The 16,955-nt window shown below is 40.8% G+C and overlaps 3 protein-coding genes across 4 annotated transcripts in view; all 3 read left to right on the forward strand.

Annotated features, from left to right (window-relative positions):
- Positions 1-11,770, forward strand: LOC104913691 (centrosome-associated protein 350). Its single transcript, XM_031556231.1, has 14 exons — positions 1-103; positions 523-633; positions 921-1,024; positions 1,136-1,302; positions 1,948-2,084; positions 2,213-2,400; positions 2,918-3,005; positions 3,229-3,375; positions 3,765-3,928; positions 5,949-6,133; positions 7,594-7,715; positions 7,980-8,107; positions 8,474-8,553; positions 8,953-11,770. Exons 4-14 carry the CDS (start codon positions 1,179-1,181, stop codon positions 10,341-10,343), a joined length of 2,754 nt encoding a protein of 917 aa, XP_031412091.1. The 5' UTR covers positions 1-103; positions 523-633; positions 921-1,024; positions 1,136-1,178; the 3' UTR covers positions 10,344-11,770.
- On the forward strand, positions 11,233-15,240 carry LOC116217296. 2 transcript variants are annotated; one of them, XM_031556233.1, is made up of 5 exons: positions 11,233-11,790; positions 12,430-12,765; positions 13,426-13,568; positions 13,991-14,116; positions 14,398-15,238. In XM_031556233.1, the coding sequence occupies exons 1-3, from the start codon at positions 11,269-11,271 to the stop codon at positions 13,513-13,515; spliced, it is 948 nt and encodes a 315-aa protein (XP_031412093.1). In that variant the 5' UTR covers positions 11,233-11,268; the 3' UTR covers positions 13,516-13,568; positions 13,991-14,116; positions 14,398-15,238. The 2 variants fall into 2 exon arrangements, with proteins under 2 accessions (XP_031412093.1, XP_031412094.1); XM_031556234.1 differs by lacking the exon at positions 13,991-14,116 and having other exon boundaries at positions 14,398-15,240.
- QSOX2 (quiescin sulfhydryl oxidase 2) overlaps positions 14,069-16,955 on the forward strand; it is a 23,538-nt gene continuing 20,651 nt past the window's right edge. Inside the window, 2 exon segments of the mRNA XM_019621307.2 lie at positions 14,069-14,116; positions 14,398-14,545. Coding sequence (XP_019476852.1) covers positions 14,069-14,116; positions 14,398-14,545 — 196 coding nt within the window.

A 16,955-nucleotide genomic window follows, 5' to 3' on the forward strand; every position in this document is an offset into this window, starting at 1 on the left:
TGCAGGTGAGGCGGACCCTAGCTGTGCAGAACTGAAAGAGAAACACAGGAACCATCTGCACAACTTAAAACAAACTTCCCTCCTGCTGGCTCACAAACTGAAGGTACAGTAAGCAATCCAGACAAAAAGCAATTTCAGTGCTGCTATCAGAGGTTAAAAAATAAAATGAAATAAAAATTGCTAGTATCCAAGGACACAGGTGTGCTCAGGCCATAACTGGCATCAGCTGGTTTGCAGAGGGTTTATAAAACCCATGTGGCTGCAAGGGAGAGGTGCAAAGCTTTATTTACTGTTTGCTAATGCTATATTAGTGCAGGTGGGCACGAATGCTTTGCTTTGTGCTAGCTGAGGCAAAGAGAAGTGTTTGGGCTGCCTTCCAAAGGGCATGCAGGATACAGCAGGGGTTGGTGGCACAGTACCTGTGCTGCTCTCTCAGAGTTTGCTGCCCTTTGGCACCCAGCTCTGAGGAGCCATGTGACTCAGTTAAAAATATCATATACAGTGTGTCATTTCCTACCATAGGCGTATCAGCTCCAGCAGAAGCAGTGGCTGGCAGTGCTGAGTGAGAAAGCCAAGCTAGAGCTTCAGGAAAGCCAGAGGTCTTTGAATGACCTGCTTCAGGGCGATTTAAAGGTGAGTGATTCCAGTTCCTGTGCTGCTGCTTCTGTACTGAACCAAACATCCTCTGTGCTATTTTTTTTTTCTCTATATGTTTTATACACCCTAAGGATGAGTGACACTCCCTACCCTCCATGCCCAGTTACTTCACTGTCAGTAGCACCCATCTCACTGGTCCTTTAGCTCATAAGGAGTTACTGTTAAAATAAATATCTGTACCCAAGAGGATAAGGGGAGAAGGATTGAAAGTTCTGCCTTGCAAATAGATCACTCACATCTATGGACCATTTCTCTTTCTGCAGCTGTGCAGTAGTTCTAAGGGCAGTGATTCCTCTGTGCTGAATCTGGACCATGCAGAGCAAACATGGGCAGGACACCAGTCTGCAGGTGACAGCACAGCTGGCAGGTATGGGACACAGTGTGCAGTGCAGTGCAGCCCTGCAGTGGTGCCATCGTATGCTTCCTCTGAGGAATTTTCGAAGAAAGCTGGGGATTTAAATTTTCTCTCTAATTGTAGCAAGGAAAAATATCCTTCCTCTCCTACCATCAGTAATGAAGAGATGCATTCGTTGAAACAATTTCCATTGAATATGGAGAGAGATCGGAGCCCGGTGGACTCCAGAACTGTGGGACAAAGGAAATCTCTGGGAGGAAGGAGTTCATTTGGCTCAGCTCTTCATGAAGGTGAGCTCTGAGTTAAAGGATTTGGTGGTATAGTGTAAACAGTGGTGTTTTCTAGCATGGCTTACGATATACTGTAAAATTCAAGAGTTGGAACCATTAATCATGAATTTCAGTCATTTCCCAGCTGATTCTGAGAATGTAAATATTGATATTCATTATATCATTGCTAAATCATAGCAATCTTCATATGTACTCCTGGCCATTCTGAAGAAAATAATCTTGAGATCTTGGAGTTACTTACCCTATTTATAGGCCTCTCTTTTCTTTTTACCTGTTTACACTGATTTCAGTTGAAAACGAGGTTAACGCTCAGAGTTTTGCTCCTGTGAGTGAACAGACACCATAATCCCCAACAAGCTGTTTGGAGGCTGATGCTCGAATGTCAGAGTGCAAAGGGAACCAGCTGAGAGGTTCCAGTGCCCCCTTGGTGATCCCAGCAGTGCAGGATGTGGAGGTTTCCCAACACCCTGAATTCAGGAATGGGTGCTACCTCGTGCACTGTGTGAGGCAGCATAGTGGAAGCACGCAGCTCTAATCTTCATTTGTCATGCCCAAATGATCATGTTTAGAAACAAGATACATCGCTCTGTTTCTCTATCTGTTAGATATTCTATTTATAATGACTTGAAGTCTTCCCCTCCTCAGGATCTCTGCCAGCAGAGGACAGGGAGCCGTTGCACGGCCACCAAGGTCTGAACCTGCTGTCAGCTCCAATAGAGCTGCCCCCCGGGGATCCCTGCCCAGCAGATGGCTCCAGGGACAGCAGTGACCAGGACAGCCAGGTAACACCAGCTCCGCTTCCACCCTACTGGGCTTGGATCTTCTTCTGTTGCATTTTCGGTCCGCGTGTGAAACTCGCCACCCACAATGGCGCTTCCTCAGTAATCGTGGTGCTCTGCTCTGTCCCCAGTGGAGTGATGTTGGCCGGCACTACGGACGCTCCAGCTCCTTCTGCTGCTTCAGCCTGGCCATGGCAGAGCAGTGCCTGAGGGGAGAGGAGCTGCGCGCCCGCCACCAGGCCGCCCTCCTGGAGCTGCGCAGGGGAGCTGTGCGGGATAAAGCCAGAGCTGAGCTGGCCTGGCTGGGCCACCAGAGGCGGTGAGGGAAGCCGGGCACGGTGGGCCCGCCCTGAGGGAGGGTCCTGTGCTGCGATGTAGGGGTGCAGCTCTCTGCTCTGTCAGAACGCTTCCTCCTTCAGGGGAAAGAGAGCAAATATAAAACGTGTTTCAGATGGAGTGGGTGCGGGTAAAGAAGCAGGAGAGGATCTGCCTGGTTTTATTCTCTTCAGAGCATGGCAGAAGGGACAGCTGCAGCCTCCCAGCAGTGTGAGGTGTCCCTGGTGCTGCTCTGGTGTGGGTGTCCCTTCCTCTGACCCTCAGGGTGGTCTGGTCTCCTCGTGTGGGTTGGCCTTCCACGGTGATGTGCCCTCACAGCCCAGCAGGACCTTCTGCAGAGCCGTCCATGGCTACTGCAGCGCCACAGCTCTTTGGAGAGAAGCTTTGCTCCTGTGCATTATAGCTTCTTTCTTTATTTTTTTTTTTCCAAAAAAAACTATTGCATTCATGGCATTAAATTATCCATCTGACCATGGTATCTGTCCTCCTCTGGTTCTCAGCTGTCTGGAACTCCTGCAAGATACTGAAGGAGCCTCTGCCATGGCTGAGAAGCAGCGCAAAGTCCTAACGGAGCTGAAACGGGAGCAGGTAATGCTGCAAGAGCATCTGGGGCTCATTGCATCCCCCCTGCTTCATGCAGCACTGGGAGGTGGTTGGAGCAAGATTTCATATTGCTTTTTTGTATTTTTAAAGGGGAAAGGCTACTGGTGTTACTTCATGTGCATTGTTCTGTTTTGCTTCCTACCTTATGATGCTTTTTAAAATTTATTCTTAGCTCCCTCATACTGTTTTCTTTCTCTGCTTTATGTAGGTAGAAATACAGCACCTGCAAAATATCTACAGGGCAGCCCATCAAGAGAGGAAACTCTTATTGAAGCAACAAAGAGAAATCTTAATGATACAGCAGTCGACAGCAAAACTCCAGGAAGAACTGCATCATCTAACTGGGAAGAAAAAGGTTATGAATTCACTTAATGAGTGATAGCTTTTAATTGTGGGGGTGCAGGTTGTGCTAGGCTTGGCCTTGTGTGCTGGACGTGCTTATTCTCTTAATAAACAGGTGTTCTTCATATTAGAATTGAATCTCAGGTAAAGATTATCATAAAAGTGATTGCTACCTGGATCTGAACAGGACTTCAGCATCTTAGACCATTCAATTCTCACACGAGATTGTTTCCATTAAACTAATTCATAGCCTGTTGATTACTTTTGCAGTCCTAATGAGGCTGTTAATAGAACTCTCAGTGCTCTTTTTGGTTGTTTGTTGTATGTGGATGGATAATAAAGTCAGAGCTGGCACTGCAACTAATATCCAGGTGAAACCTTACGCAGTCCTTTTCCTTTCAGCTTACCAGGAGCCCAGCAACTGAAGAAGTAATTAAGCCAAAGATGAGACAGATTTCTAATGCTATGTTAGGTTCCCCATTGGCAGAATCTACAAGGCCTGATGTGTGTGGGGATAAACAGAATTGTGTCCAGCTAAAGAACAAACAAAACAAAAAATATGATGGGTAAGTAAAACCCATTCCACAGTGATAGCTGAAGACAAAAACCAATCCAGTGGGGAAGGCAGGAGCAGTTATAGCCCAGATAATTGTGTGAGGTTTAAATGCTCCCAAGAGGGCGTTTTATAATGATAAGTTTTGAAAATCTCCGTGGTCAAGCAGTTGATGCATCAATATCCCTGCTTAACATTCTGACCGATATTGCCTCATTGATTATTTTGTGTGTCCTCTGTTTGTTCAGTCTGCCATCTCATATCTAAAATAGTAAGCTCACTGGAGCAAGTACCAGCTTATTGCAAGGTATATGAACAGTTCCAAGTAAATTGAGGTATAGATCCATATCTGGAGATACATAAAGGTTATATACCACTTGCTAAACTGTTCAAGTAGAATACATTTACCAGTGTATGCCATTTCCCTTGGATTATCTGTATTATGAACTGTTAAGCAGTTCTGTGGGACTGAGACCTAATGTTAGGAACAACTGTAGCTTTGAAGCAGAGCTATGCCAGTCAATTTCCAGAGCATTAATAACCTGGGTATTTTTTAATGATGCTATACAATGTCTGATAACTCACATCTTCATGATGACTTCTAACTACAAGCTCAAAGCACTTTGCAACTACATATTAATTAAACTTCAAAATACCCATGTGAAGTGAGTAGAAACATATTGATTTAATTGGTGAAAATCACTCCTTTGTCATCCACTCTAAGGTTATGTATCACTTAACCCCTCAGAGCAGCTTTGTCTTTCACTTGAGATTTAACTACAGAAGGCTTTTGTACTACGTGGGGCTTAATGTTATGCAGTAAAATACCCACAGTCACATGTAATTTGGGAGTTCAGGAGGCTGTTCTGAGAAAGCACTGACCTCGCATTCCCCAGATGCCATAACCCAACACCCCAGTTTGCTTTGCCCTGAGCAGGAGGTGCTGAGCAGCGCAGATGAGGACTCAGCAGAGTTCGTGCTGCTCTGTATGGCTGTTGCCCAAATGGTTCAGGTGAACAAACATCTAGCTTGCTTCAAAAGAAGTGACTGAAGACAATAGGAAAAGCCCTCTCGTTTGGTGTTCCCCAGACTCTGTGCAGACTGGCAAGTCAGGGCTCTGCATTTACTTACATTGCCCACAGGGAAAGGCTTTCAAATAAATCCCGTCATGGAATTGATCCATAACTCATGGTGTTATTGATTACAAGTCACAGGAATCTTTAAAAGGTTTCTTGGCTCTGCTTTCACTTCTTATTACTGACAAGCCTGCTCATAGGAGAACAGTGAATATTAACATAAGTCTGGGGCAGACAGGGCCTGGTGGAGCTCAATGCACCCAAACTCTCTCTGCTGCATTACTGTGTATATATTTCCCATATAAGAGTGTAGAGTGGTAATTATGGCATCTACTCACCTGTGCAGGTATGTTAATGTTTCTTCCTGACCAGGAAGATAGTTTATAAGCAGGGCTGTCAGGGAGCGGAAGGGATTGGGAAATGCTATTTAAAAAATAAAGTGAACTGAAGTAATAAATAAATTGCTAACCTGCAGAAAAAGCTGCTGGTTTGGGGTTTCAACCAGTGGATGTGAAATACAAGAAACAAGGAATACAGAGCTTATAGTTATGAATTATTGTAAGCAGACAAGCATTTGGCTGAGGATTGAGAATGAAGCTGCCAAATTGGGATACTTAATTTCATGTCCTTAAATACTTTATAGTCATGGGGTTGGTTTTGTAGTGTTTTTTTTTTGGTTGGTTTTTTTGCATTTTCAGAGCTGATGATTTTTTTTCTAGTCTTCTCCTGTTCTTTATGCCTGTATGAAATATAGTACTGTGAGCAGGAGGGAGAGAGAGAAATAACTGGCTTTTATAAGCATGCACATGCAAGCACATGCTACAATACAGGTATCATCATGAGCTACCAGAAACACCTGATTCATGTCTTTATTGATTTTTGCATAGGCATATTATGATTAACTTGGGAACACGAGAAAAAATTCCAGTCATGAATCCCTTGTCTAACTATTTTCAGCTTTTCTACCAAGAATAAGAAAACACTGCTACAATATCAGGAACAGACAGAGGAGCCATTGAGTTTGCAGCAGTCCCTGGGTGCACGAGGTCCTGATGCGTCTGGAACAGTGGCCAAGAAAGTGTGTGATGCTACTAGTCAAACCACAGGCATGGTCTTTATGATCAAACATTCCACAAATGCAGGTACACAATAAAAAACGACTTCTGTAGCCAACTATGAACATCTAGTCAAATTAAATTACTAAAGGTGAGAGTTGAAACCTTAGCAGTGCTCTGGAGCAGTTAAGTGATCTTTTAGAAGAGGACTGCAAAGCTGAGTAACACATGGGAGAGAACTTGTGATGCTTATCTATTTCTTGGGTGTCTCCAGCGTGGGTTTTGGTACGAGGATCTGTTCAGGATTAGCAAGAAGAAAGTGTAAAAAGCTGTAAGTGGTCTTGTTGGGTGGTGTTTGTGCATAGAAAGAGAGACTGTGTAGAAATTTCTGGAAGTGAGACTTACAGCTTCTGCTACATAACTGGAAGATAAATAAGGGGGTGGTTGGATGAATAAGGTCATTGCCCCTTTCAGCTTCTGTTGGGGTGACAAGGAGTGCGTAGGGACAAAATAGAAACAAGGAAAACGATCCATGTTTAGGTGAAAGGCTCTGGGGAAACTTTGTGCTCTGTGTACCTTATGCTGGGTTCAGGCAGAAAACATCCTTCAAGAATCTGGTAAATCATACTTAATGAAATTATGTCCAATCTGTTTCAAACACTTCAAACTCTATTCAAGATAGACAGAGAGAGAATCTTCTCATTTATTACCTAAATGTCTTGCTCACTATACCCAATGCATAAATCACAACTAGCTAAGATGGTGGAGATCTCTCAGAGGTTTATCATGAGATATCATTACACTGCTTCCTCAGAACAAAATCATAACTTATTCCGATTATGCCAATGACAATTACTTTCTTTTGAAGCACATTTAAAATAATTTAAGGGTGTTTATTTCAAAGGAACATAGATCAGTTGGAGATGGACTTTGACAGCACATTCTGGAGTTATTTTTGTTTCCAGGTTTTATCCTCAGTTCATATTTCTTGCTATCAGTACAACATATATATAACAGCCAGTTTTATTTTTGTGAGTCAGCTCTATAATTTATAGAGCTCTGGGTATGCATAATCTCTGTATTATATGAAATATTGCACAAAATATTTATTGGTTTGTTTGTTTCTAATTAACTGTATTTTACATTTACTTCTAGATGTTGTTGTAGTGAGTGAGAGTACAGGTTTGTGTAACTAAGAATTAGTAACAGTGGTCTTAATGTTAGAAATTTTGCAGATGTTGCATTGTTGCTAGATTCTTAAGCCTAGGGCTTAGCATGTGGAAAATTGAAATTAACCAACTGAAATAAACCCTGTCTCTGAGTTTTCCATGGACTCGAATGGATCACAACTTCACCATTAGTGTTTTGACTTCATTTTTATATTTGGTGTGAGATTTCTGCTGTTTCATAACCTAGAGTGTGAGTAGAAAGTCTTTGACGTGAACTCTGGTAGCAAACCTTAATCTCTTGTAACCGTGGCTACTTTGCGTGGTTGAGATGAAGAACCCCGCATTTTCCTTCTGTGCTGAGTAATCTGTATATTTCAGGTGATGATACCTCATTCTTAGAAGATCAAGAGAATGATCCTGTGACAGTGGAGAAAGCACCCAGGGAGCAGAGAAACGGCAGGACTTCTAGAGAAGAACAAGACCCGTGTAGTCCATTTCAGGCATGTGTCAAGCCTATGTTTTTCTTACCTGTTTTTTTTACTGTGCATAAAATTTTCAAGGGAGGAAATCCACAGTATTGCCTGTCATGGAGATATCACACTTCGAACTCAGCTTGTACATAATGAAGATGACATTGTGTTGAAGTTCTGTTGTGCTGTATTGCCTTAAATCTGGAGAAATTTCAGTGGCAATTCACTGGCATTCTTCAGTATTCTTGTTTATTCAGCGCTTTTATTTTATTTTTTTTATCATTGCCTCTTCAGGCTGGGACAAGTAAGAAAGATCTTTCTTTTGATGACCAAGGCAGTGAAAAAAGATCAGCACCAATGTCAAGTGAATCTACAGTAATGGAAACTCAGTTAAGGAAAGAAAGTTCATTAGCTGAGCGAAGGTACTGTCTGTCAAGATCATGACCTCCTGTCCTACCTTCTGCTTCTTACTGATGTGTCAAATGTTGCCTTGTTTGAGTTTGATGCTCATAGATGGTTCTGTTCTTTGAACATCTAATTCTTTTTGAGTCAACTGAATGAATGTTGAAATCAACTTCAGAAAATGTATCTACAGAATGCTTTGGTCTTGACAGAAAGCATCTGAAGTAACAGTTGAAAACAAGGTGCTGCATTCGGTACTGTGCTGTGTATGGGTAGCAAATACACCTAGAGAAACATCATGTAATACACTAACATTTTTGAACACTTCTGAGTGCCATGCGCTTCATAATTTCAGTTTTAATTCAATTATAACGTTGTATTTTCAGGGTTAGCCCAGATTCTGAAAGAGAATCACAGATCATGCGTGGAGCTGAAAAAGCACCTCCTGTAATCCTTTTTTCAGAAGGTAAGTGCCTTTACCCCATAGGGCTTCTGTGGTTATTTATCATAATCTTAGTAATAGTTCTTTCAGAAGGTTGTCCATAGAGAATAATGGTCTTGTACCAGGCAGTGAAGTTCATCTTTGGGCTAAAATAATGGAGATCTTAATGAAAACTTTGTATTTTACTCTTCTGATCAACTACCTTGGCACTATTGTATTAGCTGATTTCTTCATCTTTTTTTTTTAATAAGCCTGACTTGTTTTTATGATATTAAAATAATTCTCAAGTTGATAGTGAATTTAATGCTGCTGATCTTTTTTGAATGCAACTTACTGCTGAAAATTAAATGGGTTTAAATCCAGTTACCTCTCAGCAACCTTTTCTATAAAATAAAAATGTTTTCTTGAATTTTTTTTCTTTAGATGTTCCACATGAAGTGGAAATGTCTGCCCCTTGTGAGATCCATCAGGTGGATGGCAGTCAGTGTCTGAAGCCTTTGGGCCATAATTCTCGAGAAACTTCTGATGAAGAACTACGGTGGAAAGCATTTTCCAAAGCATTAGGTTCTACTGAATCATTGTGCAAGTCAAACAGCTTCTCTCCAAGCTCTGAAATTGCCAGATCTGACTGTTCTCTCCTGGATTTTCAGAAAGTGTCTGCAGTTTGGATTGATGTTTCAGAATGCTCTATTTCAGATGTTGAATTAGAGGTGCAAGATGGAGAGGACACTGATGTCAGTATTCCAGAAGAATTAGTCTATGATGCTTCTCCTAATGTTCCAAAAGAGGCACCGATAGCAATAAATTCTGGGAGGAAAACATTACATAGTGACAAACATGATGAACTTGAAGTGTCCAAGAATGATAGTAGCACAGAGATTTCATCATGCTCTCAGAACTTCCAGAAATGCTCTGGAGAGGCTTCGGTTCATGGGTGCACTGGTCATTTGCTTTCTTTCCTTTCAGTAGACAAAGCAAATACCTCCAAAACAACACCACTGAATTCCTCTCAGTTTGGTAAACCCACCAAGAGAATGGATGGGCCACACTTGAAAGCCTCAGAAAACTCAAAAAATGCTGCTGCCAGCTCTTCGTGCAATGATGATATTTACCTACTTCAGATTTGCAAACAGCACGATCCTGCTTCTATAACTAACAAATCAGAAAGGAATGATAGAATTAACAGTTTATTAGGGGACCAAAGTCTTCCGCTGATGGATTCTTTGAAACCTTTAGATGTGGCTGCTAACCAATTAAGTAGCACTGTCTCTTTTCCACCTCACAAAGATATTGCAAATGATAAATTAGTAGCATGTTCACTGTCCAGAAATGCAACAGTGCAAAATGATCATGCACAGCTTTTGAATGAGAAAAGCATAGCTGGAGAACTCGATGAGATTGTATCTCTGCCCTTGTCCACACAAGGAATTTCTGAGGAAGTCCATACAGAAACCACTTCCTTTGGGTCTTTGCAGAGGTTGGCCCCAGGAACTCATAAGAACTCAAAAACTGACAGGCACACCACAAAGGAATTGGGGAATGGACAGTTTTCTTCCTCAAAAAAGCAACTGTTTCAATCTGCGAACTCTTCCAGAAGTGAAGATTATGCAATTTTTATTAGTGATGAGGGCCTTCCTCTGGCTGACGAGGCTACCTTGTCAGAAATACTGTCTCCTGTTGATGAAGTGTTGTCCTATGCAAGTGCTGACTTGCCATCCTCTAATAAAAAGGATTTGTCATTTCCAAGTGAAGATCTCCCTCCTCCCCCTTTGGGTGTAGATACAATAAAAATGATGATTCTAGCTTCAGTATAGATGACTTCCCATCTCCACCAGAACAAATGACAGTCCCAGAGACTGGACAGTGTATGAATGAAGATATATCACTGAAAATGGATGCATTCCCCCCATTACCTGATGACACTGAGTCTGAAGAATATCCCTTGTTCAATCGAGAGCCAGTTGATATCTTTTCAAGTCAGGAAGGTAAGCTCTCAGAACAATATTTACTTGAAGATGTTTCCTGTGCAAAGGAGCACTCGTCAGAATACCAGGAAGGAAAGCAGGAGATGCTTTCACAGTCTTTGGAGCTTCTGCCTGTGTCAGATCCTATTTCTTCTAGTCAGGCCAGTAAAAATCCTGCTTCCACGATGAAACAGTGCAAAACATACGTAAGGCTGCACTTAGCTGAGGAGGAGAGCAATGATCCATTATCAGCATTTGAAATTGGAGACAGAGTATTAGTAAAGCAGACCCAACCTGGAACCCTGATGTTCAAAGGACAGACTTGTTTTGATAGTGGCCATTGGGCTGGTGTTGCACTGGACAAAGCTGAAGGTGATCATGCTGGAACTTACAAAGGGGTGAAGTATTTTGAATGTGCACAGCACTGTGGTATCTTTGTCAGACCTGGTGAGATTTCGCACCTCTTGGAGGACAACAAAAATGGTTCCAGTTCTACTGGGGACGAAGACTCAGATTCCTTCTATGATGACGAATCCTCCAAAAGAGACTGCAAATACCCTGAAGCCGGTGAGCAGGGTGCAGGGGTAACAGAGCAGAAAGCTGAAGATACAAAAAGTGGAGGAGGATCAGAAGTGTCAGAAAAGCAGTCTAGGCTTTATGCTGCCTTCCAGTCTGGAAGAAGTCAAGCACTTCCGCATTCTGACCACTGTAAATGTGATGAATATTATCATCAAAGCAATTTAATGTGCTGGGGATCAAATAAAGAAAAACAGATATGATACAAAAAATACAAGGGATGCTTGCAGATGTGTCTCCAAAGGAAAATAAGGCCAGTCATGCAGATGGGATAAACACAAGCAAAAATGTTTGTTGCTTAGTAGAGGATCAGAAAAGAAATAAACTCACTGATGATATCGCAGCTGAACTCAGTAAGAAACTTCTATTTGATGCATTAATTGCATTCTCTGAAACAGCTCAACACAAATACAAAGGTGCCTTTGAAGAAAATGTGATGAATTATATCAAAGGCCTCAAACAAGAAGACAGTCAGAAACAATTTCTTATCAAAGAAAATCCACTTGCTAGCTTAACTGAGCAATCAGCAAAGGTTGCTGATCTTTTACTGCACGATTTCAATATGTTTAGCATTCATGGTTGTCACACTATAGCAGAAGGAATTGTGACTAAATTTGTAGATGATGCAGTTAAGGAATATAAGAAGATTAAAAGAAAACAAGGAGTAAAAACAGACAAGAGATTTCCTTCATCTTCAGAGACTTCTCCAACTACTTTGCCTGTAAGTACAGTCAGAAAAGTTTGTCACCTTAAGTGTTGGATCTGAAATTGGGTCTATGCTTGCAAGCATTTCTGCTGCCCAGTTGTTTTTCATCAAAAACTGCATTGTGTTGACATATGGAACTGAACTACTACTAAACCATCATTTATAGAACTTTGCAGCTGGTGGATGGCATGTGCAGTGTTCTATCACTTCTCCTTCAGCCTGCTGGGGAGCCTGGAACCCCAATGAAATGGCCCTTTTGATGCCTGCTGCTTCCATTTCCAGCCTGTTCATTTTTCACTTCCAAAGTAGTTCATTGGGAAGCACTATAAAAGAAAGCTTTAAAAAAATCAAGACTTGGTTTGAGGAGTGGGTAGGAAAAGCAGTCCCAAATCAGAACATAAATGTAAAAATATCAAAAACGTTCATAGAATTCAAATATGTAAATCTAATTCTGAATTCTACTAAATACAATTAAAATATACTTTTTTTTTTCTGACGCATCAGTAAGCCTTTATTTGAGCCTGTGAGTAAGAGCATACGATTCCTGATTTCTAAGTGTAGCCCTAAATCAGTTGCTAATGATTTCAATACCTCTAAAAACTGTGGAGAAGTATGGGGTACATCACCTTGTTTTTCTTTTTCTCCCCACTAAAGTTCCTTTTAAAAATCCTCGATGCTGGTGTTTTTGGAAGCTCTAAAGATTTTGATCAGCCTAACTCTAATGAACATGCTCTGGAAAGACAAACTCAAAAGCAGTACTTGTTGGATCACTGGTACTCAGCTCCTTGGAAGAAAACTGTTGAGGTTCCCCTTGTGGTACCACACTATACTTCATATGTAAAGAACTTGTCTGCATATGCTGTAGAAGAATTATGGACTCCAGAAAACATTTGTTCAAATTTCTCAAGAACCAGTGTGCCAAAGAAGTTTGAGTGTAATGACTTCCAAGGGAATGATTTGGAAACAGAAAGCAAGAGGATGTATAATCAGGTATTTTTTCTGAGTGTTTTTTTCCAGTGCTCTGTAGGATGAACTGCATTAGCTGGTACCTACTGTTATTCTTGCTGCTGATACTAAATAGAGCAGAGGAACACTGACAAAGCTATTGCAAAATATTGCTTCTGTTAATGAACTGCAAAATAATTCTTCTAGGATAGGCATCCTTGCTGTTATACAAGCCTTTTGCTACAGCTCTTCTGTTCTAAGACCCTGGATAAGATTTGGGTCTGTCAGGACAAAACAAACTCCTTGGAAAGCTACAATCTAGGGTCCAAGTGTTCTGCCGCTGAAGTCCTGCTCTGAGTTTGGACAAATCTTCATCTTCCTTGGCATTCTGGAATTATTGAATTTTGTGGACCTCTGTCTGCCATGGGAGACAGACCTACCAGGACCTTATGTATAACCCATCTGTACTTAGTGAATGATCACACATTACTGCCTGAGACCTACTGCTGTACAGGCTTACATACTCGTTAGGTAACAATCATAACAGCTAGAGGAAAATCTGTGATGTAAGTGATGATCACAAATCCTGCACTGAGATGCAATACCCTGCTGTCAGCAGCCTGATATCTTTTGTCGAACACTAAGAGAACTTTGGAAAGAGTATCATTTGGTACTCAGTTTGGTTCTGTGTTTTTGATGTTACAGGTTATATTCGATTTGACTCATGAGCTTCTACGTGCGGAATATCAAGTAACTGCACATCCAAATACATTCCCGTGGCTGAAAGAAATTTGAGATCTTGCTGTTCTAGGTGTCACTGCAGAAGCACAGATGTCGATGAGGTTAAGGTAAATTCTGGAAATGTAAACTATAGAATAATGAGAGTAAAGAGAGCAGCCATTGCAGTGACACAGCGGCAAAGTTGGAAGGATTAGGGCAGTGCAATTGAAATAGCTCAGTAAATACAGACTTCACTAATTAGTTAGTCCAAATATTCCAAGTGCATAGGGTACTCAAGGAGAATGACAGTCAGGCTTCTGAATGTCCAAGGTTACAACAATCTTGGGTGCTACCTCTGAAGTGATCTTACATTGAAAATGTGTTGTCTGGTCAGTATCAATCAGCTGCTTCTCAATCAGCCCCCTAAAATGTGGGGTATTTCTAGATTTGATGCTAGATCTTTACACTGGCTCTCTTCACACATTTCCAATGCTTCACAGTGATAGATCTCTCATGAGAACAATTCTTTTCACCCTTTCTTATTTTTTAGACATTTGTTCAGGGGGAAATTATTAAAATACTGAACCTGGAAAGGAATGACTTAGAAGGGAAAAGAAAATTCCTTAATATGACTAAGTATGGAAACTGTGAGAGAGACAGAGTGGATCTCATTCTGGTAAGCAGACCTCTCAACAAAGACCTGTTTACTTTCTCTACACTGAAACCAGAAATGTTCATGTTGTTTCATTGTGTTTACTTAAAGTTACTTTGGAGCTTACAGAAGCCATTGGCATCCTTTTCATTACACCTGCAATAATCATTCAGTATTTTCATTTCTAATGACTGTCTTAAGTGGATATTGCTATATAAAATTGTTGGATTAGGCACAGCTCCTTGGTGCCTTCCAGAACTGACCGTGCTCTTGCAGTAAACATTCATATCCATGTTATATTTTAGATTCAGGAACTCCACAAAGAAGAATCCCAGTGGACTTACTACGGCGATGATGAATTAACTGTGAAGATGAGCATGACTGAAGACATATTTGATAGCTTGATCCTTGATACAGTCAGAGTTCTCAACAAGATTTATTTGAGAAAAGCCAGTGATTAGAAGTTTGCCCTCATGGTGGCGTTTTAATCCCTGACTTTTAAGGCAAGAGATGCACGATTAATAATCTTAATTCTGAGCTTTACCCAGTACAGGTGTGGCCTTTGGAAATGCTGATTAAGCTCAATACTCTTCTTAGGGTGGTGTTACAAGTGATCTAGGTGGTGACAATTTTATTCTTCTGTTTGTTTGTTTGTTTTATCAACTTAGCACTTTATTCACCTATGCATTTTAAGAGATCCTTGTGGGTTTAAAATTGTATAGGAGTCTGTGGTTAGACAGACCGGGTTCAAAAGCAATTTATGTGTAAATGATCTTATTCTTCATGATCGCATTCTGGTTGTGAATGATGATGGATGAATCACATTCTAAGAAAAATGTTCAGAAAATCAATGCTGTCTGTCTTCAGAAAATCAGGGTGCAGCTGGAATTAAATCTTACAGAAAGTAAATCGTTGTTGATCTCTTGGAACAAACTCTTCTAATGGGAACAAGTCTAAAACTTTTCCTGTGGGGCTCAGCACCATTACAGAGGTGCACCAGTTTTTTACATCCTGGAAATGTTTATATTTAAAATCATAATATTTACAGTCTAATGAAATGCACTTTGTTTCTATTTTCAAGTACTGATGGTTTAACTGTTTTCATACTGAATTGCTTTCTGAATAAACAAAATAAATCTAATGTATCTCGTTATTTTTACGGACATGCTACTTGATTTCAGGTTATGTTGTAGACACTGCTACTCTCATTAGTGAGTGGGGGTAGTTTTGTTGGTTTGCAAATAGCTCTTAGGGACATTAAAAAGCACAGTAATGGCAGCTGCCTTATGAAAAGAAAAGGATTATTTCTGTCCCAAGCACATTAACTTCTGAACTTACCCTGTAAACTATTTTCATGTTCCCTGTGGTACGTTTTCCTAAAAGTCTGCTTAGAAATTCATTCCAAACCAACTGATTGATACAGCTTGCAGTACTTGGTGATGATAAAGACTTGGCCACAGCATCCCTTAATTAGTCTCGGCTCTCTAGTTGGGCTTTTGACTTTCCTGCTTTGCAATCCTCGGGCTGATGGCACTGCTGAGATGCAGCACTACATGAGCTCTTCCTTCCTGGGTAAGAATTTCCCCAGCCCCCTCCCTGTCCTCCCAACCCTTATCCTCATTGATTAATTAATCCAGATAAGTTATTTGTTCTAAGATTGGTGTTTTCTTCTTGTCAGCTTATTATTAGAATTTAATTCAATGGTGTTTTTTTTCCTCAGGACTCAGGCAAATTATTGGATACAATGACAAATCTATATATTGAAGCACTACAGTTTTTCAGTTTATTTTCACTATAGTTTTGCTGCAGCAGCATCAGGATCACTTGTTGTGTGTTGGCAATGAAAGCTATTAAAAAATATCATCTATATATGTGAATGAATAGATGAAGAACTTGTTTAATTTCAGACAGCTACGTGTTACACTGGAGAAAGATAACCATTATATTTGCAATTAGGTTTGTGAGTGAAGCCTGAGCCCTTGCAAGATAGCTATATACAGAAGGACATAGCCATAAAGTAACTACTGCTGATGAGAATAAAAAGTGTACGCACAGAACATGTCAGACATATTTAATATCCCCTGCCATTATCTGTTCCAAGCCTTAGATTCTGGCACCCAGATATATTGACCTGTTCAGTCAGTGGCAAGACTTCAATATCAAGATGACTCTACTTCAAGGTCTAATATTTTGTTTGCCTTGGTTTTGATCAATATTAACCTCCCGGGTCAATAAATCTCGATACTAGCCTCAAGAGGAGTCATTATCTTTCATAGAAAATGATTATTTCTCAGTTAAACCCCACATTTAATTCTCCCATAATCCATCTCTTTCATCTTTGCACTTTTAGCAGTCCTTCTGAATAAAATGTGCTCTAAAATACCTGAAGATTTTAAAATCCTAATTAGCACCTACAATAAGGTTTTCCTTTTATATCATTGGATTGCACTGCTGTAACCACCTCCTATTACTGCTTAGAGACAAAAAGCTCCGATGGAGAGTGGTACAAGGAAAGAAATGACTCAGAGCAGTGAACGCGGATGGAAGGATGTGACTGAACTTCAGATGGTGATGGTAAAAAAAAAAAAAAAGGAATGGGACAAAAATAGGGAAATGTGGCAGAGTCTGCTGGTTCTCATATGATTTGCACGGTGTGTGGGATTCCTGCACAGTCATAGAACTGCAGAATGGCCTAGGTTGAAAAGGACCTTGAAGTCATCTCGTTTCAACCCTATTCTGAGAGAAAGCATCAAAACAAAAACTGCAAACAAAGCATGCTCTGCTCCTCATTTTTCAGAAGCACCATCTTTAAGCTTGCAGTGAAGTTGCCAAAGGTTGAACAGATGAGAAATGAAATCGCTCC

This window comes from Meleagris gallopavo, chromosome 19 (assembly GCF_000146605.3).
Source record: "Meleagris gallopavo isolate NT-WF06-2002-E0010 breed Aviagen turkey brand Nicholas breeding stock chromosome 19, Turkey_5.1, whole genome shotgun sequence".
In the NCBI taxonomy this organism is placed as follows: Eukaryota; Metazoa; Chordata; class Aves; order Galliformes; family Phasianidae; genus Meleagris; species Meleagris gallopavo.

Excerpts from the sequence above, each read along its gene's own strand:
- LOC116217296 (XM_031556234.1), top strand. The coding sequence starts at position 11,269 with ATGATACAAAAAATACAAGGGATGCTTGCAGATGTGTCTCCAAAGGAA. Across the intron at positions 11,791-12,429 it reads CTTCTCCAACTACTTTGCCT|TTCCTTTTAAAAATCCTCGA; the intron begins GTAAGTACAGTC and ends TCCCCACTAAAG. Across the intron at positions 12,766-13,425 it reads GCAAGAGGATGTATAATCAG|GTTATATTCGATTTGACTCA; the intron begins GTATTTTTTCTG and ends TTGATGTTACAG.
- LOC104913691 (XM_031556231.1), top strand. The coding sequence starts at position 1,179 with ATGCATTCGTTGAAACAATTTCCATTGAATATGGAGAGAGATCGGAGC. Across the intron at positions 2,085-2,212 it reads GCAGTGACCAGGACAGCCAG|TGGAGTGATGTTGGCCGGCA; the intron begins GTAACACCAGCT and ends CTCTGTCCCCAG. Across the intron at positions 3,929-5,948 it reads CAAAACAAAAAATATGATGG|CTTTTCTACCAAGAATAAGA; the intron begins GTAAGTAAAACC and ends AACTATTTTCAG.